The sequence below is a fragment of the Chrysochloris asiatica genome, unplaced genomic scaffold, assembly GCF_000296735.1.
Source record: "Chrysochloris asiatica unplaced genomic scaffold, ChrAsi1.0 scaffold00030, whole genome shotgun sequence".
Taxonomy (NCBI): Eukaryota; Metazoa; Chordata; class Mammalia; order Afrosoricida; family Chrysochloridae; genus Chrysochloris; species Chrysochloris asiatica.
The window spans coordinates 15,758,723-15,785,373 of NW_006408548.1; the positions used below are offsets into that span (position 1 = coordinate 15,758,723).

General features: G+C 37.3%; 1 protein-coding gene and 1 pseudogene across 1 annotated transcript in view; both read left to right on the forward strand.

Moving 5' to 3' along the window:
- NGLY1 (N-glycanase 1) overlaps positions 1-26,651 on the forward strand; it is a 99,404-nt gene that overhangs the window by 70,839 nt on the left and 1,914 nt on the right. Inside the window, exons 6-10 of the mRNA XM_006851618.1 lie at positions 1,474-1,595; positions 4,289-4,434; positions 10,181-10,291; positions 11,875-12,039; positions 17,718-17,903. Of these exons, the coding sequence (XP_006851680.1) occupies positions 1,474-1,595; positions 4,289-4,434; positions 10,181-10,291; positions 11,875-12,039; positions 17,718-17,903 (730 nt within the window). The remainder of the gene's footprint in view (positions 1-1,473; positions 1,596-4,288; positions 4,435-10,180; positions 10,292-11,874; positions 12,040-17,717; positions 17,904-26,651) is intronic.
- LOC102829399 lies at positions 2,161-3,327 on the forward strand (annotated as a pseudogene).

Below are 26,651 nucleotides of genomic sequence, written 5' to 3' on the forward strand. Positions count from 1 at the left end.
GGAGGCACTCACTCATCTCTGCCAAGAAATTTGGAAGACAACTGTCTGGCCGACTGATTGGAAGAGATCCGTATTTGTGCCCATTCCAAAGAGAGATGACCCAGCAGAATGCAGAAATCATCGGACAATCTCTTTGATATCCCATGCGAGTAAAGTTTTACTGAAGGTAATACAGAAATTGCTGCAAGCATGTATCGACAGAAAACTTCCAAAGGTTCAAACCAGATTTACAAGAGGCCATGGAATGAGGGATATCATCTCTGATGTCCGTTGGATCTTGGCTGAAAGCAGAGAATATCAGAAAGATATTTACCTTTGCTTTATTGACTACGCAAAGGCTTTTGATTGTGTGGATCATGATAAGCTATGGACAATATTACGAAGTATGAATATTCCAGAACACTTAATTGTGCTCATGAGGAATCTGTACCTGGAACTAGAGGCAGTTGTTCAAACAGAGCATGGGAACACTGAATGGTTTAAAATTAAGAAAGGTGTGCAAAAAGGTTGTATTCTTTCACCATGCTTATTCAACCTGTATGCTGAGCAAAGAATCTGACATGGCCAAACTTCGTCACTCATATTTTGGATATATTGTCAGGAGGGACCAGTCAATGGAGAAGAATATCATGTTTGGTAAGGTGGAGGGTCAGAGAAAACTAGAAAGACCCCCAATGAGATTGGCCAAGTGGCAGAATTGATGGACTCAATCATGGCAACGGTAGTGAGATTGGCCCTGGATCGGGCAGTGTTTCTTTCTGCTGTGCATAGGGTCGCTGACTCAATGGCACCTAACAACAACAACAAATAGTCCAATAAGTAACTAAAATTAGTACAAGTAATAACTGGAATAACTTTTTAAAGGAATATTGGAAATATATTCCAAAAAATAACTTACAAATTAGCAAGTACCAGTAAGAAGTTCAGAAGACTCAAACTTCAATTAAAATTATCCTTGGAAACAAAAGAATAACACTAATAAAATTGAGTTAAACTAAGCCAGATCTGTAGTGAGCAGATTGTTAAAGTTGTTGAGTTTTAAATAATAATCTGATTATATACATAATAGAGTAATGTGAATGCTTAAAGCAGATTTCCTAGACACTCTCAGCCTGTATGAATCTCATCTGGCCTTCAAGGCCCAGTTTAAAAACAAGTTATGTCTCCCCAACTATTTTCCCATACACTAAATCTGACCTACTAGATGGTTTATTTCATAGTGTGACAATTTATTCACTTTATTTGTAATAGTGCCTTCTCTCTCTCAGTAAACCTTCACAGGATCACTGTCTAATTTTTCTGTTCTCGTCAAAGTTCTAGAACAATGTCCCATATTCTAGGCTCTGTAATCTATATTTATTGAATGCATGAGAAATTAAGAAATCTCATAACAAGTTAGTGTAAAGATAATACAAAGTTTTTTAAATCCTTAATTTTGATAATTAATCAAACCTTTTTTTTTTTTTAAACCAGGTACAACAACCCTGAGAAACTTTTGGAAACAAGATGTGGACGTTGTGGCGAGTGGGCCAATTGTTTTACACTGTGTTGCCGAGCTTTGGGGTTTGAAGCTCGCTATGTTTGGGATTACACAGGTACAGAACATGATATGAATTTAGAGCAGTGGGGTTTTGCACACTGAAAGATTTGGGTTTATAATCTGCCCCTATCATTTTTCATCTGTTACATTCCAGCCTTAATAGCCTGAGCTTCCATTTCTGTAAAATAACGAAAATACCAATGTCACAGGTTTTATAACGGGTATGTATCACAAGGTGTCTGTAATACACCTGGCTTTTTGCCTGGTACTTTGCACTATAAACATTCTTTTATTGACACTATATCATGACAGTTTACCATAACATTGATGGAATCCTGGTGTGGTGCTATACGATAAGTACTGAACTACTAACCACAAGGTCAGCAGTTCAAACCCACCAGCTGCTCCTTAGACACCCTCTTTGGGGTTGCGATGAGTCAGAACCCACTTGATGGTGCTTACAACAATAAATGGCATTTATAGTAATGGTGTTTTTATATCGATAGTATACATAAAAATGAGTTATAGAAATCTTTTTTGTAGTTATTAGTATAAAAGAATTAGTAACTGTCCGAGGAAGGGGCAGTTGATGTATCCTACATTGTCGGGATTTACGGGCCATGAGGGGTGACAGAGAACCGAGGTCGGGGTGGGCACTTTGGCTCCAGAGGAAGCCCAGGAGGAGGGTTTAGGCCCTTTGTACCTCATATCCCATTTGACTTCTATTTGTGTGAGATGACTTTTCCCTGAGTCAAGCCAGCACCTAATGAAACATCCTTCAGTGAGACTTGCTGAAGAGGAATCAAGACCTTGCTCCTAATTCTGCTGAACAGGCTTCTATCCTTTTTCTGGTGACAAAAGTAAACAATGTGATTGACAGTTTGATTGTGGCTCCAGGGACATTTGAAGTGCACATTGAAGAAGTGCGACAGGTAGGATCATATAAAAAGGGAACGTTGACTACGGAACACAGTGTGGCTGACTTGGTGGTAATCCTAAAGATTCTTGCAGCATTGGAAGCTGATGCTGCCCGCCCTGGGGAACAAAGTTGTAGAAAGCCTAAGAGTATAGAATCCTTCTGAAGCTTTGACAATGCTGACCGGTGAAACTGGCTTTGAGATCAGTTCCTCTGTTGCTACATTGAAGATTCCTATTACAACAGTACCGCCCAATCTGCGAAAACTAGACCCAGAACTCCGTTTGGATATCAAGATACTGCAGAGTGCCTTAGCAGTTATCCAGCATGCCCGCTGGTTTGAGGAAAATGCTTCTCAGTCCATAGTTAAAGTTCTCATTAGACTGCTGAAGGATTTGAGGATTCATTTTCCTGGCTTTGAACCCCTCACAGCTTGGATTCTTGGCCTGCTGGGGCACTGTGCTACGATGAAAAACCCCATCAGACAGCCTATGGCCCCCAATGTGGCATACAGGCATTGCTTACAGAGTCTGGCTGTAGGATTGTTCCTGCCGGGTTCAGTGGGTATCACTGATGCCTGTAAGAGTGGCAGCTTCAGAGTACACAGTCATGACCCTGGAACAGCGGTTACACAGCTCAGTCTCTGGTTCGAATCCTTTCACATGGAGGCTTCAGGAAGATCCTTGGCAAAGAGGGTGATGATGCCAGCCAGCTTGCTTCTGAAATATCTAACTGGGATGGAGTGATAGTGATACCTTCAGAGAAAGCTTATGAGAAGCCACCAGAGAAAAAGGAAGGAGAAGAGGAAGAGGAGAATACAGAAGAACCACCTCAAGGAAAGGAAGAGGAAAGCATGGAGACTCAGGAGTGACCATCTCTTCATCCCCTTTCCTACTCAAGGGGAAGACATGGAGCCTACGTTAGTTGCTACTGGGCATTACATGTGACATTTCTGTGGGATATGGGAAGACTACAGGAAGGACACTAAACTCTAGAGGAACAAGTGTCAATTCTACTGGGTTCTGGTATTAGCTTTGCAGCCTGAAGTCTCCATTTGTGACTATGCCATGCTTTTGTAGTGAAGCAGGATACCAGCATTTCCTATTGACTCCCCAATTCCCTATCTCCTGGAAACTGCTCTCAACCAGTAAGTACTTTGTTGAAATGTTGTGAACTGAAATTTTTTTTCTAAGAAAAACTATTAAAATACTTCCTGTTTAAAAAAAAAAAATTTAGCAACCTTAAAATATGAATATATAAAAATGTAGTAAGACCATATTAAATTTATATTATCGTACATATTCAGTTCATTTCCCTCTCTAAAAGTTTTACCTGTGGTTTTTTTTTTTTTTTTGAGAGAAAAATAAAACCTTCACTTAATAGTTACATTTTTGTTACAATCATATATAGAAAACCTCTGTTAATTCTCATCCTAGTTCTGAGTCTGAAAGACAGTTTCAAAAGTGCTGTTTACACCTTGGCATTGGCAAACTAAGTCCAGTATTTTTTAGGTTGTTCAATGTGTGACATTGGAGTTAAGGCAAATGTTATTTTTAATTTAACTTTAAACTGGGTGCATTAAAAGAAATATTCCAAAACAAGATTAGTACATTTTCAATAATTTCAAAGGAATAGAAATTTAAATACAAGTGTTCTAGAGTCTTCGTCTACCACAAAAAGTTTATTAAAATTTAGCATATGAGAAATTACTTTATTATTTGATTCTGAACTTCAAAGTTTGCATTATTGTTATTGTAAATCATTCTGACTTTATAAACTTAGCTGTTTTTCTTTTTTTGTTCCCATTGCTTTTTTGTCCCCCATTTGAGTAGACCATGTCTGGACAGAAGTCTATTCTCCGTCTCAGCAGCGGTGGCTACACTGTGATGCCTGTGAAGATGTCTGTGACAAACCACTCCTTTATGAAGTAGGATGGGGCAAGAAGATCTCCTATGTGATAGCATTCTCTAAAGATGAGGTACGAAATATAGGAGAAAGAAAATCCCCAAGAATTGTTGTTAGGTGCCATGGAGCCAGTTCCTGCTCGTAGCAACCCCTTGTACAAAACAGAATGAAAAACTGCCCAGTCTTGTGCCATCCTCACAATCATTGTTGTTTTAGCCCATTGTTGCTGCCACTGATCATTCCATTTTGTTGGGGAATCTTCCTTTTTCATTGGTCCTCCATTTTACCAAGCATAATGTCCTTTTCCATTGACTGGTCCCTTCGGAAAACATACCAAAAGAACAGGATCACCATTCTCACTTCTAAGGAACATTTTGACTGTTCTTTTTTAAAGACAGATTTAGTCTTATGGCAGTTCATGGTACTTTCAATATATTTCTCCAACACTATATTTCAAATGCGTTAATTTTTCCATATTCATTGTCCAACTATCATATGCATTTGAGGCTGTTGAAAATACCATGGTTTGGGTCAGGAGCACCTTAATTGCTCAAAGTGACATCTTTGCTCTTGAACACTTTAAAGAGGTCTTTTGCAGCAGATTTGCTTAATTCAGTAATATGTGGTTTGATTTCTTGACTGCTACTTCTATGATGAGTGTTGATTATGGATCAGAGTAAAATGAACTATTTGACAACTTCAGTCTTTTCCCCATCTATCATGTTATTTATTGGTCCAGTTGTGAGGATTTTCATTTGTTTTATATTGAGATGTAATCCTTGGGTAGTCTTTGGTCCTTATCAGTAAGTATTTCAAGTCCTCCCTCTTTGCTTCCAGCAAGCAAGATTATGTCACTTGCTATCACCGGTTGTTAATGAGTCTTCCTCCAATCCTGATGCTACTTTCGTCTTCATACAATCCAACTCATCAGATTATGTGCTCAGTATGCAGGTGGAATAAATATGGTAAAAACATACAACTCTGGTGCACATCTTTCTTGATTTTTTACCATTTAGTATGCCCTTGTGTTCGAACAACAGTCTTTCGGTTTATGTACAGGTTCCTTTGGGAAACAATTATATGTTCTGGATTTCCCACACTTTGCAATGTTATCCATAGTTGTTCATAATGCCTTTGCACAGTCAATAACTCACAAGTCAAACATCTTTTCTGGTCTTGTCTGCTTTCAGCCAAAATCCAACTGGGATCAGCAATAATACCCTTGTCCATGTCCTCTTCTGAATACTGCTTGAGTTTCAAGCAGCTCCCTATTGATGTACTTCAGTAATAATTTTTTAAATTACCTCCAGAGAAATTTACTTGCATGTGATAGTAATGATACTGTTTGATGATTTCCACATTTCATTGGGTCACCTTTTTTGGAATGGGCTCAGTATGACGCTCTTCCAGTTGGTTGGCCAGGTAGCTGTCTTCCAAATTTCTTGGCATTGACAACGAACACCTCCAGCACTGCATCAGTTAGGTGAAACATTTCAATTTATAACCCCTTCATTTCTGGTGCCTTGTTTTTCACCAGTACTTCAGTGCAGCTTGGACATTTTCCTTCAGTACCATCAGTTCTTGATCATATGGTACCTCTTAAAATGGTGAAACATCAACCAACTATGGTATAGTTGTATTCCTTCCTTCTTCTTTTCGTGCATCTTGCATCAATCAATATTTTGCTCATAGATTCCTTCAGTATTAGAATTGCAGCTTGAATTTTTCCTTATTTTTTTCAGCTGGAGAAATGCTTCATTTTACTTTATCTTTTTGATCTGCCCTTTGAAAATTTCTGTTCAATTCTTGCCTCCTCATTTCTTCCATTTGCTTTACTATCTCTGCACTGGAGAGAACAAGTTTTGGAGTCTCTTCTGACATTCATTTTGATCTTTTCTTGTCTTCTTAATGAACATTTGCTTTCTTCCTGTATAATGTTCTTGATGTCATCCCACAAGTCTTCTGGTCTTTAGTGTCTAATACATCAAATCTGGAGATGTTTTGTAAATTCAAGTGGGATGTACTAAAGTTCCTATTTTGATTCTAATGAACTTATTTTAATTTTTTTCAGCTTCATCCTGAACATGCATATGACCAATTAACAGGTCTGTACCACATTTAGCCTTTGACATTGTTTTGGCTGATAATATTGAGCTTCTCCATCTTGCCACAAATGTAGTCAATTTGATTCCTGTGTGTTCTTTTAGGTGCGGTCCTTCAGGTGTTTGCATTGAACAAGTCATTGATCTTGGGAAATTCTTTTCCCATCAGGTGATCTCCAGCATCGTTTCTATCACCAAGGCCATATTTTCTAACATGATTTTTCCTCTTTGTTTCCAGTTTTCACATTCTAATCACTAATGATTATCAGTATGTTTGATTGCATGTTTGTTCAATTTCAGACTGAAGTTAGTAGAATGTATCAGTTTCATCATCATTGGCTTTAGTGGTTGTTACATACATTTGAATAACAGTGGTACTAACTAGTCTTCCTTCTAGGTATATGAGTATTTTCCTATCACAGGGTACCTATTACATGACACTTCAAGACAGATCTTAAGGTATTCTTTTTGGCAATGAATGTGATCTCATTCATCTTCAATTTGTTGTTCCAGTATAGTGAACCATATGATTGTCAGATTCAAAAAGGCCAATACTAGTCTATTTCAGCTCACTGATAACCAGTTCATGTGTTCCATTTCATTTTTGATGATTTCCAGTTTTCCTGGATTCATTCTTCATACATACATTCCATGTTGTGATTATTAATGGATGTTTGCAGCTGTTTCTTCTCATTTTGAATTCTATCCCATCAGCAAATGAAGGTTCCAAAAGCTTTGCTTCAACCATGTCATCAAGGTACACTCTACTTTGAAGAGATAGCTCTTCCCAGTCACATTTTGAATGCCTCCCAACCTCAGAGCCTTATCTTCTGGCACTATATCAGACAGTGTTCCACTTCTGTCCTTAAGGTTTTCAGTGGCTCATCATTCAGTAATGGTCCACCTCTCCTCCTTTTTAGTCTGCCTTAATCTGGATGCTCCTGCCTACCATGGGCAATCCTCCTGATTAAAATATTCATGGCATAGCTTCCAGCCTTACAGCAACACACAAGCTACTACAGTATAAAAAACTTACAGACAAGTGGTGTTGTTGTTGTTGTTAAGTGCCGTCGAGTCGGTTCCGACCCATAGCGACCCTGTACAGGGTTTCCGAGGGTGTAAATCTTTACGGGAGTAGAAAGCCTCATCTTTCTCCCGCGGAGCAGCTGGTAGTTTCAAACCGCTGACCTTACGGTTCGCAGCCCGATTCGTAACCACTACGCTACCAGAGCTCCTTACAGACAAGTGGTAGTCCCTGTTTTATATTGTCTGTTGTTGTTAAGTGCTGTCAAGTCCGTTCCAACTCATAGCTCTCCTATATGGGGTTTTCAAGGAACAGCTGGTGAATTTGAACCACCAACCTTATGGTTCAAACTGGCCTACGGTCCAGTGTGTTATTCCACAGCACCACACACTGGACCCCTGTTGTGGTGCTGTAGGATCAACACCTACTGCGAACCACAAGGTCGGCAGTTCAAACCCCCCCAGCGCTCGTCAGAAATCTTATACAGCATCACTTTGAGTCGAAGTCAGCTTGATGGCACTTAACAACAACAACATATAAAATATGTCATTTCTCATTTTTTAAACAGCTTTGTGTAAATATAAGTGATATACGCTAACTTGCTTATGTGTAGGCTTACAGTTTATTAAGTTCTGACATTTGGTTATACCTTGGTAGTCACCACCACAGTTAAGCTAGTGAACATATCCCTTGTCTCTTGAAGTTTTCTTGTGTCTCCCTGCCCTTTCCCAGACAACCACTGATCTGCTTTCTGTCACTATAGATTAATTTGGATCTCTAGAGTTGTACATAAATAGCATCATAGAGTATATGATCTTGCACGGAAGTGGGTTCTGCTTTCTTCATAATTTTGAGTTTGATCCATGTAATTGTGTGTTATCAATAGTGTATTCCTTTTTGTTGCTATTGTGTGTGTGTATATATATATATATCAAAGTTAATTTATTGGTGATGGATGGACAGTTGGGTAGTTTCCAGGTTTTTACTGTTTCACATAAAGGTGCTCTGAACATTTATGTGCAAGTCTTTATATGGACATACAGTTTCTTTATCTTTGGTAAATCTCTAGGACTAGGATGGATGGGTCACATGGTAAGTGTATGTTTAACTTTTCAAGAACTGGAAAACTGTTTTCCAAAACTGATTGTGCCATTTTACTTTTCACCAACAGTATATAAGAGTTCACAGCAGCTTCTCTATATTCTCACGTAACACTTAGTAAGTGTTATTGTTGTTGTTAGGTGCTTTCAAGTCAGCTTCTGCTAACAGCGACCCTGTGTAGTGATTCTGAGGCTGTAAATCTGATGGACTAGAAAGCCTCATTATTCTCCCCAGGAGCAGCTGGTGGGTTTGCACTACCGATCTTGTGGCTTATAGTCCAGTGCTTTTTGTATGGAGCCATTGTGCTCCCTTAGTAAGTTTAGAGTTTTTCATTTTAACCATTCTAATAGGTGTGTTGTGGTATGTTACTATGATTTTCATTTTGCTATTAATAAATTAATATTGAACATCTCTATATGTGCTTATTTACAATCAGTGTGCCCTTGTTGCTAATTGTTTTATATTTAGATGGGTTTCTTGTTGTTGAGTTTTGAGAGCTCTTTACATACTTGGATAAAAGCCCTTTATCAGGTACATGCTTTGCAATGATTTTTCTCTCTCTCTGTGGCTTGTCTTTTGATTCTCTTGACAATTACTTTTGAAGAAAAATTTTAAATTTTCATAATGTCCGATTTATCCCTTTTTTTCTTTAATGGATTGTTGTTTTTGGTGTGTCTGATAAATCTTCGCATAGCATAAGGTCACAAAAAATTCCCAGTATGTTGTCCTTTAGATGTTTTGTAATTTTACTTTAATATTTAGATTTGTAAACCATTTTGAGTTGATTTTTGTATATGGTCCAGGGTATGGATTGAAGTTCATTCTTTGCTTATGAACAATCACTTGTTTCTGTACCATTTGTTAAAAAGATTGTCAATTCTCCATTGAATTGTCTTTGCACCTTTGTCAATAAAAAGTTCTATAATATAACAGTAGTTAAAAATAGAAACAGTTTTTAAATGTCACAAAAACTTTTATGAAATTTAGTTTTGTAAATAATTTTAAAAAAGAGAAAGTTTATGCTCTGAACAATCATCTTTTTGGTCTTTATTGAAAAGTATACCTGTAATAAAATGAATAGAAAACACTTTTTTTTTTTTTTCATATATTTCACAGGTTTTAATTTTAAATAAAAGATTGTTGTTGTTAAGTGTTGTCGTGTCATTGTGACCCATGTTGGTTAGTTGCTTATGTGCTGTTGAGTTGGTCTCACTAACAGCGACCATGTATAGGGGGTTTCCAAGGCTATAAATAGTTAGGGGAGCAGAAAGCCTCATCTTTCTCCCAGAGAACAGCTGGTAGTTTTCAACTACTGACCTTGAGGTTAGCGGCCCAACTTGTAACCACTTCACTAGTAAAGTTCCTTGTTTTGACCCATAGCGACCCTGTAAGCATTTCTGAGGAGTGACTGGTGAGTTTGAACTGCCCAATTTGTGGTTCAGACCAACCTTGTAGTCGAGTGCTTATCCTACAGCACCACAAATAGAATCGTTTTTTAAATTTGTATTTAGAAATTGTGTTTATTCTAGCAAATATAGTATGTGACAAATCAATATTAATGGTGATAATTTATATTCTGTGATTTGTTTGAGGTGGTTGATGTCACTTGGCGATATTCTTGTAAACATCAAGAGGTAATCTCTAGAAGAACTGAGGTTAAAGAAGAATTACTTCGAGAAACTATTAATGGGCTTAATAAGCAGGTATATAACTGAGATTTGTCCTTCTTTTAGGTATTTGTGGGGTTTGTGGGGTTTTTTGCTTTTTTTCAATATTTGTGGTTTTTAATATCATCAAACATAGCCAGTTTTTTGTGGGTTTTTTTTTTAAAGTTTATATTGTGAGCATGGGAGAACATCGCCTTTGCATTCATCCTATCGTATCTCATTTCATTGCAATGATTACAGTCCCCTCCATGCATCATCATTCAACAGCATTTACCTCCATTCCCTCCGTTTTGTTTTGTTTTGGTTTTTTGGGATGTACACCAAAGCACTCAGGAATATATAACCATTCAAAAATCCTGTCCCCCAGCCCATAGCCAGTTTTTAACTTTTTTAAATTAAAAATAGTGTCATTTGACAATCTAAGATACTTAAATAGGGTAAATATCTTTTTATTCATTGAAAATTTGAGGATTCATTTTAAGTAAAATAACTTAAGTTTTTACTTTTGTCATTTTTAATTAAATCGGCATGTCTTTACTCAAAGTTCTGTAAAACAAATTTCTATATGTATAGTACTTGACATAAAGTGCTATTTTATTCATCTAACTAGTTGTGTCTTGAGTATGATGACATGTACACACACATATCTATCCATTTATGGAATTTCTGAAATAGTGCACAGGAAATTGTTAGCCTTGGCTACTTCTGAGAAGAGGAACTGGGTATTAAAGGTGGAAGGTTCGCTTTCTATATTATACTTTGTGAGTGGCTTTTTGTTTTTTTTACTATATGCATGAGTTTTTCCGCATAATTATGAAAAGCAAAAGCAACGAATTTTGCTTCTGACAGACAATTAGAAAGGGCAGGTCACCCTAATCTAATCATGTATGGAGTTTATTTAAGATGAGGTTTCAGTCTGCTTTGGATTTGCCCTTTGTAACCCTTCAGATAGTTACTAGGACTCCTCACCTTGGCAAGCTCGGAACTGAAACCCATCAGCAGTAGCACCAGGAGTTTGCTAAAAACAAATTCTATTTCCTTTTTCAGTGCCTTCCCCACAATTTTGTACTTGACTTCTCAACCTCTCCTCATCATTGCCACTTAAACATTGGCAATTGCCTGAAAGGGAAAAGAGGCATCACCACTAGGTTTGCTTCATCTCATTTCTGCTCTTAGGGTCTTGTCTTCTCAAGTTTTGGTTACCTTGGTAGCTTTCTGATGCACTCAAATAGATGTTTACATGTAGATGTATGTGTGTGTCTGTGTTTTCCTCAGCTTTTGTAGATTTTCTCAACAGATGAATTGGTTTGTCATAGCTAGTCCATCATAGCCAGAAACAGAAGTTGCTGTTCCCATTTCAAATCTAGTCAGGAGAGGCCATGTAAATATGGAAACAGTTATTAAATGATCTCTCAACAGAAAATGTGAACATTTATAATAAGCTTTTTATTTGGGAAACAAAGAGTCCTTTTTATTTTCAAAAGTATTTGTAAAAATTACATTGGTCATTTTTTTCAATGTCCCCTTAAAATGCAAATGTTCTGAATACATTCTTGCTTCAAGATAAACCTCAACATTCTGCATATCTTAACAACTAATATTTTTAATATGAATTGCAGAGACAACTATCTTTGTCAGAAAGCCGAAGAAAAGAACTTCTCCAGAGGATAATTGTGGAACTTGTTGAATTTATATCTCCTAAAACTCCTAAGCCTGGAGAACTTGGTGGAAGAATATCTGGGTCTGTGGCTTGGAGAGTGGCCCGAGGTGAAATGGGTCTAGAGGTATTTAATGCATATGACATCTTACTGTTCTTTTCACTTTCCTACTTTTCATCCTTTGCTTTTGATTACAGAGGAATGCACTGGCCATGGTCTTTAAATTAACTTTACAGCATAATTACTAAAAAATACAAACATTTGAAGAGAATCAGTAATTGATTGGTATAGTATAATCCTATACATGAGTTAGCAAAGTATTTTAAATTTTACATTTTGTAAGTATAGTGTAGTATAACTTTAATTGAAGTAAATACAGAAATTTATACAATTAATAAATGTGTAGCTTAATGGAATTTTTGTAGATTGAGCTCCTATGGGAACGACCAACCAGAATGAGAAATAGATCCCTAAAAGTAGAACCTTACCTAAACCCATGAATTCTCTTCCAGTCACTGCTTTTCATCCCTAAAAGTAAGCATTATCTGGACTTCTAGATTAGAATCACCTATTATTTTAGTTGGTATATTGGAGTCATACATAAATAATCATACATATTACTTGCTCTCCAGCGTAGAGATGCTAAAGCAAATGGAAGAAATAAGGAGGTAAAAGAGCTGGATAGAAAATTTCAAAGGGTAACTCAAGATGACAAGGTCAAATATTGTAATGAAATGTGTAAAAACCTGGAGTGAGAAAACCAAAAAAGGAAGAACAAGCTCAGAATTTCTCAAGCTGAGGAAGCTGAATAAAAAATTTCAAGCCTTGACATGTAATATTGAAGGATTCCGTAGATTTAATGGGCAAAATGGACTTCTGGTGTGGTGCTGCAGGGTCCGCACTTAACTGTGAACCACAAGGTCGGCAGTTCAAACCCATCAGCTGCTCCTCGGATACCCTCTACAGGGTCACTATGGGTCAGAACTGACTCAATAGCACTTAACAATAACAACGGGCAAAATATTGAATGATACAGAAAACATCAAGAGAAGATGGAAGGAATACACAGAGTCACTGTATCAAAAAGAAATGGTCTATGTCCAGCCATTTCAAGAGATACTATATCATCAAGAGCCAATGATACTGAAGTAAGAAGCCCAAGGTGCACTGAAGGCTTTGGCAAAGTACATGGCTCTGAGAATTGATGGAATACAAATTGAATACTTTCAACAAACTGATGCTACACTGGAGTCACTTACTCATGTGTTCCAAGAAAATTGGAAGACACCTACCTGGCCATCTTATTGGAGAAGATTCATATCTGTTCCCAGTCCTAAGGGTCCCAACAGAATGTGGTGACCCAACAGAATGTGGAAATCATCGGACAATAACATTAATATTGCAAGTAAAATTTTACTGAAAATAATTCAGAAACAACTGCAACAGTACATCGGCAGTGTACTGCCAGTGATTCAAGCCAGATTCATATGAGGGTTATCATTGCTGACATCAGATGGATCTTGACTGAAAGCAGAAAATACCAGAAAGATGTTTACCTGTGCTTTATTGACTACACAAAGGCTTTCAGTTGTGTGGTTCATGACAAGCTGTGGACAACATTGTAGATAATGAGTATTCCGAAACACTTAATTGTGCTAATGAGGAACTTGGACCAAGATGAGTTCGAACAGAACATCTCTGAATGGTTTAAAATCTGGAAAGGTGTGTGCCAGGGTTGTATTCCTTCACCATGCTTATTCAGTCTGTACGCTGAGCAAGTAATTCAGAAGCTGGGTTGTATGAGGAAGAACGTGGCATCAGGATTGGAGGAAGACTCATTAACAGACTGTGATAAGCAGATGATACAACCTTGCTTGGTGAAAGTGAAGAGGACTTAAAATACTTACTGATGAAAATCAAAGACCACAGTCTTCAATATGGGTTGCACCTCAGTGTAAAGACAACAAAAATCCTTACCACTACCACTAAATAACATCAAGATAAATGGAGAAAAGATTGAAGTTGTTAATGACTTCATTTTACTTAGATTAGTCATCAACACTCATGGAAGCAGCAGTCAAGAAATCAAACGACACATTGCATTGAGCATATCTGCTGCACAAGACCTCTTTAAAGTGTTGAAGAGCAAAGATTTCAGTTTGAAGACTAAGGTTCACCTGACCTAAGCCATGGTATTTTTCAGTAACTTCATATGCATGTGAAAGATGAACATTGAATAGGGAAGTCCGTAGAATAATTGATGCATTTGAGTTACGGTGTTGGAGGAAAATGTTCAAAGTGCCATGGATTGCCAAAAGAGGAGCAAATCTATGTTAGCAGAGTGTCAGTAAAATAGAGGAAGACCCACCACGAAATGGATTGGCACAGTGTCAGTAGCAGTGGGCTCAAGAGTAGGACTGGGCAGTGTTTGATTCTGTTGTGCATAAAGTCACTGTGAGTCAGTACTGACTAGACGATACCTAACAACAATAACAGGCTCTTGAGTAGAGATTAAGAAAGTATAACACTGTCTTTTGCCTTTAATGAACTTAATGTTGACTCACTGGAAAGTATTAAATATTAGACATTAAGGGAAATATGTAATGAAAATGCTTTAGAGGAAAATAACCCATTACAATTTTAGTATCCAAGAATTCCAAACTAATTACAGGTTTATATCTACATTTTCTCAACTTGCCATTTTTGCAATTCATTGCTCTAGTCCACTTTGGGTGAATTATCTCCAATACATTTTGCTTGTTTTTTCATTTATTCCATCATCTGTAGCAGGCAGTTGGAAATGCTGGTTCTGCCATTGAATTACAAGACCTAAATTCAACAAATAATTCACATCACCACGAATGCAGAGCAAGTTACAAGTATAAATCTAAATGAAGCTAGTTAAAAAGAGCTAATTTGATTCACAGCTGTTTTCAATTTAAAACATGGATATTATTTAGGCCTTCATTTCTTTTTCTTTGTGTGAATGGGTTTGCTTCCTCTGGCATGTAAGTTGATTAAACTTTAAAAATATAAATTGGGTCATATACTGTGAAGATTTCGCTCTTGAAAATTGTTTTAAATTTCTCATTTACTGGGAACTGTAAATTTTAGGGCCGTGAAATAAAAGAGAAACCATTTTCCTCTTTAGAAATGAAAGTCTGTTTTAAAAATATATTGGAAAATATCATTTCTGAAAATTTTGGGAACTGTACCTTGCACTCAATTTGAAAAAGAAGATGATATTGATGACAGTCATTTCTCCAGCAAGATAATAATTTCCTAATCTTAGATTGAAAACATTTTATACAATATTAATGCTGCTATGACTCCAGTTTGTTTTATTCAGCTGCATACATGCTGTGTTCAGTAACATACTTTTTTTGTCTTTGCCTTTTGGTAATTAATCCTTTGTACAATAGATAATGTTATTTTTAAATTTTATTTCCATCTGGTTTATGTCAGCATGCTGAAATATCTTTACAGAAGAAAGGAATAGTAGTGTTCTCATATGACTGTTTTGAAGTTTCGTATACTGATTCAAAATTGTAAAACTGATTTCTAAAAATAAACTGCCTTTTTATACTATAGCTCCTTGGCAGCTTTTTATACTGTATCTTTTATACTGTGTCTTTTTTATACCATATAAATTTCTGCTAAGAAATTATTTTCATGTGCATATGCTTAATGGCACTATTTTAAAATTAAAATTCTGATAGAAATGTATCTAAATATTCCTCTTTCTGTGTCTTAAGGTTTTTTTGTATACTGTTACACATTTGGAATTTTAATATTGTTTAATACCTAGTGCCCCATCACCACCACCATAAAAAGGCATTGTTTGCTATCCTGATTGTTGTTTTGTTAGGTGCTGTTGAGTTGATCAGACTCTTAGTGACCCTGTGTCAACAAAAGTAACCACTTCCTAGTCCTGCAACATCCTTATAGATGTTGTTACGTTTGAGCCCAGAGTTGCTGCCACTGTGTCAGTTCATTTTATTAGGGGTGTTCCTCTTTTTCGCTAACTCTCCACTTTTCCAAGCATAATATCCTTATCCTCCTAACAACATGTCCGAAATACGAGTTATAAAGTCTCATCATCCTTGCTAAGAGGCATTCTGGTTGTACGTCTTCCAAGACAGATTGTTTGTTGTTCTAGCAGTCCTTAGTATTTTCAGTATTCTTCTCCAACATCATAATCTAAATGCCTTGCTTCTTCCCTGGTTTTCCATCTTCAGTGTCCACTTTCACATGCATATGAATCTATTGAAAATACCATGGCTTGTGTTAGGCGTACCTTAGTTTCTATAGTGATAGCTTTGCTCTTGAACACTTTAAAGAGGTCTTGTGTAACAGATTTGCCTGGTTGGTTAATGCATAGAGCAAGATGTTGACACAGCTTAGAGCAGTGAGCCATAATGGTGGTTGACTCTGCCCCCAGAGGACATTTGACAGTGTGTGAAAACTAAAATTTTAGTTGTTACAACTAGGGAGATTAGGAGAAGGGAAATACCACTGGAATCTAGTGGATACAGGTTAAAGATGCTGATAAATATCTTGCAGTGCAGATGACAAGTCCCTCAGAGCAAAGCATTATCTGCCCCAAAATGTCATTCATGCAAAGGATGAGAAATCCTGATTTAGAACCAAGTTTTTTACACTGGACTACTAATGTTTGTGTCTAAGGAGAAAGGACAATTGTGTGAAAGGCTCATCAGGAAACAGGATAAATACAGCATCTTTTCAAACCTTAGATTCATTCAGAGATTTCAGGAACTGTACAAGTGTCTTACAGTAATCCCCTAGGTTAATATATGCTGAAATTTTTAAGGTAAAGCATGAGCTTTTGAGTAATTCCACAGATACACAACTCTGGATTGTCTTTAGGCTGGTGCCTGAGGGGGGGAATGAATCACATATACTGGGGGGGGGGGGCTTCAAAAAATTGTGGAAAAATTCCATTATCTTTTAATTCCATTTTCCACGAAGTTTTTGGAGGCCCCTTGTAAGAAGAGTAGAAAGAACAGCATTCCAGAGATAATAACATGTGTCAAAGCACAGGAATGATGCCGGACCTTTTTGAGGAACTAAAAGAAAAGTAATGTGGTGAGAGCATACAAACCAAAGGGAAGAGTAGCAAGAGCTGGGTGGAGAAACTGCACAGGACAGATCCTACAGGGTGCTGTTAACCTTGGAAAGAGACTGAAGTGTAAGTGACACATATTAAGTAGAAAAGGGATCAGTTTTGCATTATGTTTAAAATCATATTCATTCTTTGTGTAACATGATAGGAGAGCTAAGAGTTGAAAACTGGGAGTCAGGTTTAGAAAGACCACTGGAGTCTAATATGGCACTGCAGGTAAAAGCGCTGGACTGCAAGATCTGTTTGAACCACAAAGTCCACAGTTCAAGCTCACCAGCCGCTCCTCAGAAACCCTATACAGGGTCACTGTGAGTCAGAACTGACTCTGTGGCACAAAACAACAACATTGTAGTAGTCCCAGTAAGAGATGGTGGTGGAGGTGGAAATTAATAAAAACATGGACTTAGGTTAAACAGAAAATCACAAAAATGTAAATCAGTTAATGTTTATGTTTTCCTGTTTTGTCTCTAGTAATGTTCATTGCTATTCAGCATCATATTGATTACATTTAATTTTCAGAGTTTTCAGTGTAAAAATTACACCAGTTTTCCTTTTTCAATGTAAAAAGTCATCATATTTTTAATGGAGCCTTCACTTACCATATGCATATTTTGTTTTGTATCTACTATATTTAAAATCCAATTCTGTTTTCTCTCTAAAGGTAAATGAAACCCTGTTCATCCCCTCCGAAAATGAGAAGGTTTCTAAGCAGCTCCACCTTTGCTATAATATTGTGAAAGACTGCTACATCCGAATTTCAAATAACAGTCAAACCATTTCTGGATGGGAGAATGGTGTGTGGAAAATGGAATCCATATTCAGAAAAATTGAAACAGACTGGAACATGGTAAGTTAATGCTTGACGCTATGTTTTAAAACATTTGCCTTTGTTTGAACAGAGATTGTGCATAAGACAAAACTGATATATAAAAATTTTTGTTTACAATCCTTTATAAAATGAAATCTTGCTCCCAACATAGTATCAGAGATTCACTAGAAATTGTTGCATTTTTATTAAGGAAGTGACCATTTTCATCAAAGAATTTGGGAGAAAATAATCAAGTGTGTGACCAGTCCATGTGGCTGCTCTCTTGCATGAATGGATAAAGTATGTTGTTGTTAAGTGTCGTTGAGTCAATTCCGACATAATAGGATTTCCGAGACTGTGTATCTTTACGGGAGCAGAAAATCTCATCTTTCTGCCAAAATGTGGCTCCAGCCGCCAACTTTGTGATTTGTAGTTCAGCACTTATCCTTATAGAACCACTCTGCTGTGTTTCTTTCACATATGTATACTGATTGCCTATTCAGTGAAGGCTACTAGAGAATATAATCTGTGTTGGAAGAAGTATAGCCAGAATGATCCTTATAAGCCAGGATACTGAGGTTTCATCTCTCATACTTGGGACATGTTACCAGGAGGGATATCATGCTTGGTAAATTGGAGGGTCAGCAAAAAAGAGGAAAACCCCCAGTAAGATAGATTGGTAGTGGCAGCAGCAATGAGCTCAAGCTTAACAATTGTGAGGTTGGCACAGGGACAAGGCAGTATTTCGTTCTGCTGTACATAGGATCACTATGAGTGGTAGCCTGATGGCACCTGACAACAACAAGGTAATGTAATAGATTTAGTCCCAAGAAGCCAACCCTGTAGCCAGTTGTTGATTTATAATAATATGGATGATTGAGTAGTAGCAACATCAGTATCTTTTCTCTGTGTCCTAAAAGTAAGTAAGTGAATTAAGGCTGGGGCCATAATTACCAGGTGTTGTCCAATACACTTAACTCTTGGAAACCCCTTTTTTGTTAGAGTGAAACTATGATACAGAGGGTTTTCAGTTACTGATTTTCAGAGTTGAATCTCTAGGTCTTTCTTCCTTGATGACTATGTGTGGACTCAAACCTCCAACTTTATATTTAGCAGCCAAAGTTTATTACCAGCAGGGCCACCCATTGTGTACATATTTCAGTGTAACTTCCAGAATAAGACTAGGAAGAAAGGCCTGGTGAAGTGCTTCCAAAAATTAGCCAATAGAAATCCTGTGAATCACAATTACCCACTAAAGTGCTGTCAGATGAGTCCTCTGTAGATTGGAAGGCACTCAGAACACACAGTGACTGCAACAGTTGATTGACTGGTGCTAATGATCATGAAGACTGCAGGACTGGACAGATTTTCCTGCTGTTGTTCCTGTGGTTTTCATGAGTTGGAACCAGTTCTACAGGAACTTAACAACAATAGGATGATATTAATAGTTCACTTATACTGAATTGCACATTGCAGTCACATGGTAACTGTAACATGTATAAAAGACTTTATTTTTAAACTGCTGTACCCCTTAAATACATGCCAAAAGTTAATTCAAAGTTATTCCGATTGCTTTAATAGATCTGACCATATTACTGATAAATTTTCATAGGTTTTATTAACTTCCAGGGATCCTTTAACATCACCTTACCAAGATGTTTGTGTGGGGAAGTTGATCATTTGTAAGACATATTGGATAGATTTTTCAAAAGTGAGTTACAGATTAACAGCTGCTGGTGTTTATGAGCATATAGTATATGCTTATCATTGTTGTAGGCAGTAATCAGAGTACAAAAGAAATTCAAAGATAAGGTCCTTGCTTATTTAACCCATCAATTATAAGTTGTTCCATTGGTTGCATAAACATAAAGTTCCAAATTCAAATCACATTTATTATTTAATAGCAAAAGTAAGAATATTTTTGTATTAAGCCAATAATACCTATAGGATTTTTATTATTAATAAATTTTCTTTCTTTACCTAAAGAAGAGCATAAACAATAAAGCAGGATAAAATTTTAAACATCAACTTGTAATTGATTTTATTTAGTTAATGAAAGAGATTTAATTTCTGGAAAACTATTATTAGCTTGAAAAATTCTTCTAACCCAAAAGTAAGAGAATAAAAATCAAATCCACTGCAGTCAACTCTCTAGGACTGAGTAGGACTATCCCTTAGGGTTTCCAGGACTGTAATCTTCAGGGAAACAGACCGCCACATCTTTCTCTCTCAGAGCAACTGGTAACTTCAAACGAGGCCTTTAGCCACTGCTCCAGTAGGACTCCAACATAGAATCAGAATGTTACCTGTCCATCTACCAGTCAGTATCTGCTGAAGTAAAGGAAAATCATGCCTTTCCTTCTAACTGGCACTGTGAATTGAGAAAACCATGTGCTGCAGAAACTGTCAGTAATCAGATCTTACAATGTGGCATAAGGAGCTCTGGTAGCGTAGTGGTTACAAGTTGGGCTGCTAGCCTCAAGGTCAGCAGTTCGAAACTACCAGCAGTTCTGCAGGAGAAAAATGAGACTTTCTGCTCCCATAAAGATTTACAGCCTTGGAAACCCTGTATGGGTCGCTATGAGTCGGAACTGACTCCATGGCCTACCACCACCACCACTACCACTATATGGCATAATCCTTTATCTTATTCACTCATTTGTTTAGTGGCAAACATTTACTGAGTGCCAGGCATTGATCTCAGCCACATGGTTTAAAAGATGAGACTACAGATCCTGCTGCCCCTGTCTAATGGGAAACTGAAGTATAAACAGCCATCTTAACCACATGCAGAGTACAAGAATAAGGGTGTCAACATTGCTATGGAAACACCGGGGAGGGAATAATTAGCTATGGCTGTGGGAGTTAGGCACATCGCTGCAGAGCAGGTGGCAGTTGAGCTAGACGCTGAAGGTTGAGCAGGTGTTTGTCAGGCAAGAGAAGAGGAGTAAAGGTATGGAGTGCATGGAATGTTTTAAGGTTTCAAAATAGAGCAGTGTGGCCAGAGGCTGTATTACATGAGAAACATTTCAATAATGTAAATAGAAAACAGGCCTGTGCTCAAGAAAAACTTAGGTTTTAACACACTTTTATAAAGGGTACTACTTTATAAAAGTTGAATTAATCCTTTACAAACTGTAGTAGTATCAAATTTAAAAAAAAATCTTAACTATTACTGTTGGAAACTGATAACTCAGAAGTATCATAGCATATGGTCATTAAAACGTGTGTTTCCACCTAAATTAGTATTTCTGGGTGCATAGTAACATACACCTAATTACCATCCTAGGAGTCTTGGTGTGGCACTATAGGATAAGCACTGAACTGCTAACCACAAGGTCTGGTTCAGACTTCACCAGCTGCTCCTTGGATACCCTATATAGGGTCGTTATGAGTCAGAACAGGCTCGACAGCACCTAACACCACCACCAGATCCATTGACTACATACTTACTTCCCATTGCTTCTTTCTTCAGTGATCCTCAGTGTGGTGTCATGACACATCACATGCAACCTGATTACAGATTTTTACAAAAGGTTATTCCTCCCTCAAAGCTACATTCTCCCTGCAGCACAGAAATGTAATACTTTTGTTGTAAGTTGACATCAAGTTGATTCATACTCATGGCAGCTCTGTGTGCAGGCAAAAACTGTTGCACAGTGTTTTTAAGGCTTTGTTTGACCTTTTGGACGTAGAGGCACTTCTGGGGAGTTTTGAACCACCAAGCTTTTGGTTGGTAGCCATGCACTTCACAAATTTCACTTCCCAGAGACTCTTAACTGAATTTCATTACTTAGCAAATACATCTTTGAGTGACGATGGTGGTGGTGGTGTGTCGTGGAGTCAGTTCCACTTCATAGTGACCCTATATATGGGTTTCCGAGACTGTAAATCTTTATAGGTGCAGAAAATCTCATCTTTCTCCCACGGAACAGCTGGTAGTTTCAAACTGCTGATCTTGAGGTTAGCAGCCCGACTCATAACCACTGCACTACCAGAACTGAGTTAAATATATATAATGCCTTCTGACCTTGCACCATGCTACCCCTTGCTCTGCACTGCAGCTATACTGTCCTTCACCCTCTACAGTACCTCCTGGTGAATGCACTCATCCTCAGAACTTGTTGTAGTCCCACCTAGCTGTATCCATTTTCTCCTTTATAGACTCCTTGCACCATGCACATCTCCTTTCATGACATTTTGTCAACAAATATTTGTGAGAGCATATTATTGTCTCTCTCACTAGACTGTAAATGACCTTATTTTGTGTACATAGGACATAGTAGGTAGTCAGTAACGATTATTAAAGAAAAAAATAATGAATGTACTTGTATTTTGGCATAAATTACACACTGCCCTAGGGCTATGTCCACTGGCACAGATATTCTGCCTTTGTTCAGCTCCTGGATGCTCTTAAACACTTCACTTTTTAGTAGTTTTATTATTTCCTTGTCACCAGAGATATTTCAGTGCTTTTTGATGTATGGCATTATGTTATTCATTCATTCATTCATTCAGCAAACTTGCATTGTCGTGGCATTCAAGATACAGTGGTGATTTAAAAGACAAACTTCAAGGTAAGCATAGAGTAGTGTAGGAGAAAGGCATGTGACCCAGTTCTTTTAGATCACTGGAGTAAGTGCTGTGTGGAATGGATTTGGGTCTGTATGATACTGAAGGAAGGAAGGAGGAGCCACAAACTCTTCCTGTGTTCAAGAAGACTTCTGAGAAGATGTAATATTTGTGTGGGGTATTTGGAAGAGGAGGGAGAGGAAGAGTTTGTTAATGTGGAAGGAAAAGGTATTCTGGAGCATGAGAAATAGCATGTGCAATTACAAAGGTGGAACCATCTGGTGTATTCAAAGAAGAGTAAGTAGTATGGGATATGCGGGAGGATTTTGGGAAAGATGTTTATTTGTGCTTTATTGCATTTGTAAAGGCTTTCAGCTGTGGTGTTAAGTACTGCGGAGTCAGTTCCAACTCATAGTGACCCTGCACAGGGTTTCTGAGGCTGTTCAGCTGTGTGGACCAAGACAACTGGATAACATTGCGAAGAATGGATATTCCTGATGCTCATGAAGAATCTGTACATAGTCCAAGTGGCAGCTGTTAGAATAGAAGAACATGGATACTGAATGGTTTAAACTCAGGAAAGATTTGCACCATGGTTGTATCCTTTCACCATACTTGTCAGTCTGTGTGCTGAACCAATAATCCAAGAAGCTGAACTATATGAAGAATGTGGTATCTGCATTGGAGGAAGACTCATTAACAATCTGCAATATGCAGATGACACAACCTTATTTGTTAAAAGCAAAGAGGACTTAAAATAATTAACTGATGAAGATCAAAGACCATAGCCTTCTGTACGGATTGGGCTTCAATATTAAAAAAAAAACAGATCCTCAACAACTGGACCAATAAATACTATCATGATATGTGGAGAAAATATGTAAGTTGGCAAAGATTTCATTTTGCTTGGATCCGCGAACAACATTCATAGAAGCAGCAGTTAAATTAGACAAGGTATTTCGTTGGATAGATCTACACAAGACCTCTTTAAAGTGTTCAACAGCAAAGATACCAGTTTAAGGACTAAAGTATGCCTGACCCAAGCCGTGATATTTTCAGTAGCCTCATATGCATGTGAAAATTGGGACAATGAATAAGGAAGACCATAGGAATTATGGTTTGAATTATGGTATTAAACAAGAATATTGAAAGTACCATGGACTGCCAGAAGAACAAACAAATCTGTGTTGGAAAAAAGTATAGCCAGAATGCTCCTTAGAAATCAGAATGGCAGTATTTCGTCTCTCATACTTCAGACATGTTAGGAGGGACCAGTCCCTGGAGAAGGACATCATAATGGTTGGTAAAGTAGAGGGTCAACGAAAAAGAGGAAGACACCCCAAAAGATGGATTGGCACAGTGGCAGCAGCGATGAGCTCAAACGTAATAATTGTGATTATGGGTCAGGACTGGGCAGTGTTTCATTCTGTTGTGCATGGGATCGTTTGAAGTCAAAACCAACTTGACAGTATCTAACAACAGCAACATGTGGGAAAGAATAGCAGAGAAGTAAAGAGGTATCCAGTCCTAGAGATTCCGATGCCCTTGCAAAGGAGTTTGAGTTTTACCTTTGATGTTGTTACTGGGTTAAGGTAGAGGAGGAATGTGATCATACAGATATTCCAGAGGCTACAGATGGAATAAATCAGAAATTCAGTATAAAAAGATTTAACTACAGTGATAGCTGACAGTGGATTAATGTTTGATTTCAGTGATAATATGGAATAGCCAAACATAAGACACAAAAGCCATGCCAGTTTCCCTGCACTGAATTAAATCCCTTTGAAATACAGTTGTTCTGCTGAGTAGCTATAGGAACGACTGCCTGCATGGGGCCTGCAGCGTGGTGAAGTTAATTAGAGTTAATCTTAGCAGCCTAAGCAGAATAATTTTAAAAGTATACTAAAGAACAACTTCAAACAGTGCAATGAAAACCAAACCACCAGGAAACCATTGTAATGGACAGAGCAGCCTGGCATGTAGTAATCAGAAAGTCCTTTAGCAAAGTCTCCTGCATAAAATGCAGTACATAAAGAAGCTGGCATGTAAATTGTTCTCGATCTTAAAACATAACTGTTATAGCCACAGACCAAAAGGCAAGCTTTTTTTGTGTACGTTGTGAAAGGAACAATTTAAACCTTAATCCACAAACACATTAGTTTTGTTCCCACCCACAGTTTTGATATGCCTGTATGAAGGGGCTTCAGAAATTTCATGGAGAAATGGAGTTAGAAGATGATACATGTACTTACAGACACTAAAAGAGGAGAGGGTAGGCCATGGGGTGGTATCTGAGTGTCGATGTCAATCTACTGAAGAAAAACTCCATTTTTTATTTTACTGTAACACCATTTTACAAAACTAAGCATTTAAAACTGCACACAGTAAATTAAGCCTATTAATTTAAAAGCCAACAGGTATAAAAAAACATTATGTTTTGGATAGCTCAGGAAATTAGGATTTTTCTATAAAATGAATTTTCTATAAAATGACCTTAAAAGCTGATGCCTTTAGAATAGAAACTTTTTAAGTTTTGGGACAGTGAACACTTGCTTATTTATTTTTTTCTCTAGATAAAACAATTGAATTTTGAAGAGCTTTAGATAGTATTTTTCTCCTAAATTCTAATTACTGGTTCTGCTGATATTATACTTAGACAGGACCACTTTTTAAACTCTTATTATCAATTCTATTGTTATTGACAATTTCAAGTAAGCAAATGGAGTATATTCGTGATAGCTGCTACCTTTCCTAACAAGAATTCTTTGAGTTACTTAAAATGCTACAGAGAGAATTAATCATGTGAGAAAGTTGAAATGAATTTTAACATAAATAAGATCAGTTTGCGGTCTCTAGATACTGGTTCTTTAGTGCAACAAACCTTTTATTTGCTTACCCGTATGTTTGTTTGAATGTTTAAGCATAGTAGAAATCCGTGATGAATTCTCTCTTAACTCTTTCATATTTTTAAGACCTGAAGAGCTGATGCCTTTAGGATGGAATTTTTTTTTTAAGTTTTAGGGTAAGCAGTGATCTCAGGCTTAATCAACTTCTCTTATATCAAACCTTCTGTTAATAGTAAAATCCACAGTCTGAATAGACTTACATGTTACGATTTAGACAGTTTTGGAGTAAGCTGAAAGTTTGAAGTTAACCTGTATTTTATGCTCATACTTTTCAGAAACATATGATACTACTGAGCTCTTGAAAATATATGACCTAGAAGTATATATTGAAGCATAGATTGAAATGTATCTGCTTCTATTTTAAGATTACTTTCCAGCTGTCTTTCTTCCACTAAGCCTTCTGTTGGGTTTATTGTTCCCAAATACTCTCCTTTTCTAGCTACTACTTTACATTAGTTAAGTTTTGGATAATCCTTAAATGTCCACTAGTTTATTATAGGTGAAACTAACCAATTCCCAGAGAGTATTGCTACAATTCTGAGTCCCCAGGCTTCACTTACAAATGATTATAGAAGAAGCAGGAAGTGGGGACATGAGAGCATGAGGGGATGGTGTATTGCAGTGCTCTGAACTTGAGTAGGGCAGGTGATAGTTCTCATAGCTAAGTTGGTCTTTCAGAACAACAGTTGACTACCCATGTGTAGTCTAAGGAGTTCAAGTTTGTGTCCTTGGAGAGTGGCTGTTGATAATATATAAGTCACTGATCCTAAAAGCTAAACTAATTAAATAAATAGATATTTAACCAGGAAGAAAAATAGCTGTAGGTTTCAGAATAGACTGCAAAAACCACTGCTGGAATGCTAGTAGTAATTGATGTCCCACCTGATGATTAAAGATTAGAATAGCTTATGAAGTAGAACTTGCCATGTATTGTGGTGGTTTTGTACTAGCGAGTCAATTCTGACTCAGAGTGACCCTGTATAGGGTTTCCAGGGAGCAGCTGGTGGTTTGAACCACCGACCTTGCTGTTGGTAGTCAAGTGCTTACCCTACAGCTACTCCCAACTATTTACTCCTGAGCTTAAAAGTATTCCAGGTAGACTAAATGTTTCTAAAATTATTAAGTCTAAGTGAATATTAAATCTAATGCAAAAAAAGGAAAACCATCAATGAAATGGATTGACATAGTGGCAGCAAAAAACTGTAATAGTTGTGAGGATGGCTCAGGACCCCACAGTGTTTGTCTTGACCACAGGGTCACTGTGAGTCAAAATCAACTCAACAGCACCGAAAACATTAACATATATGTG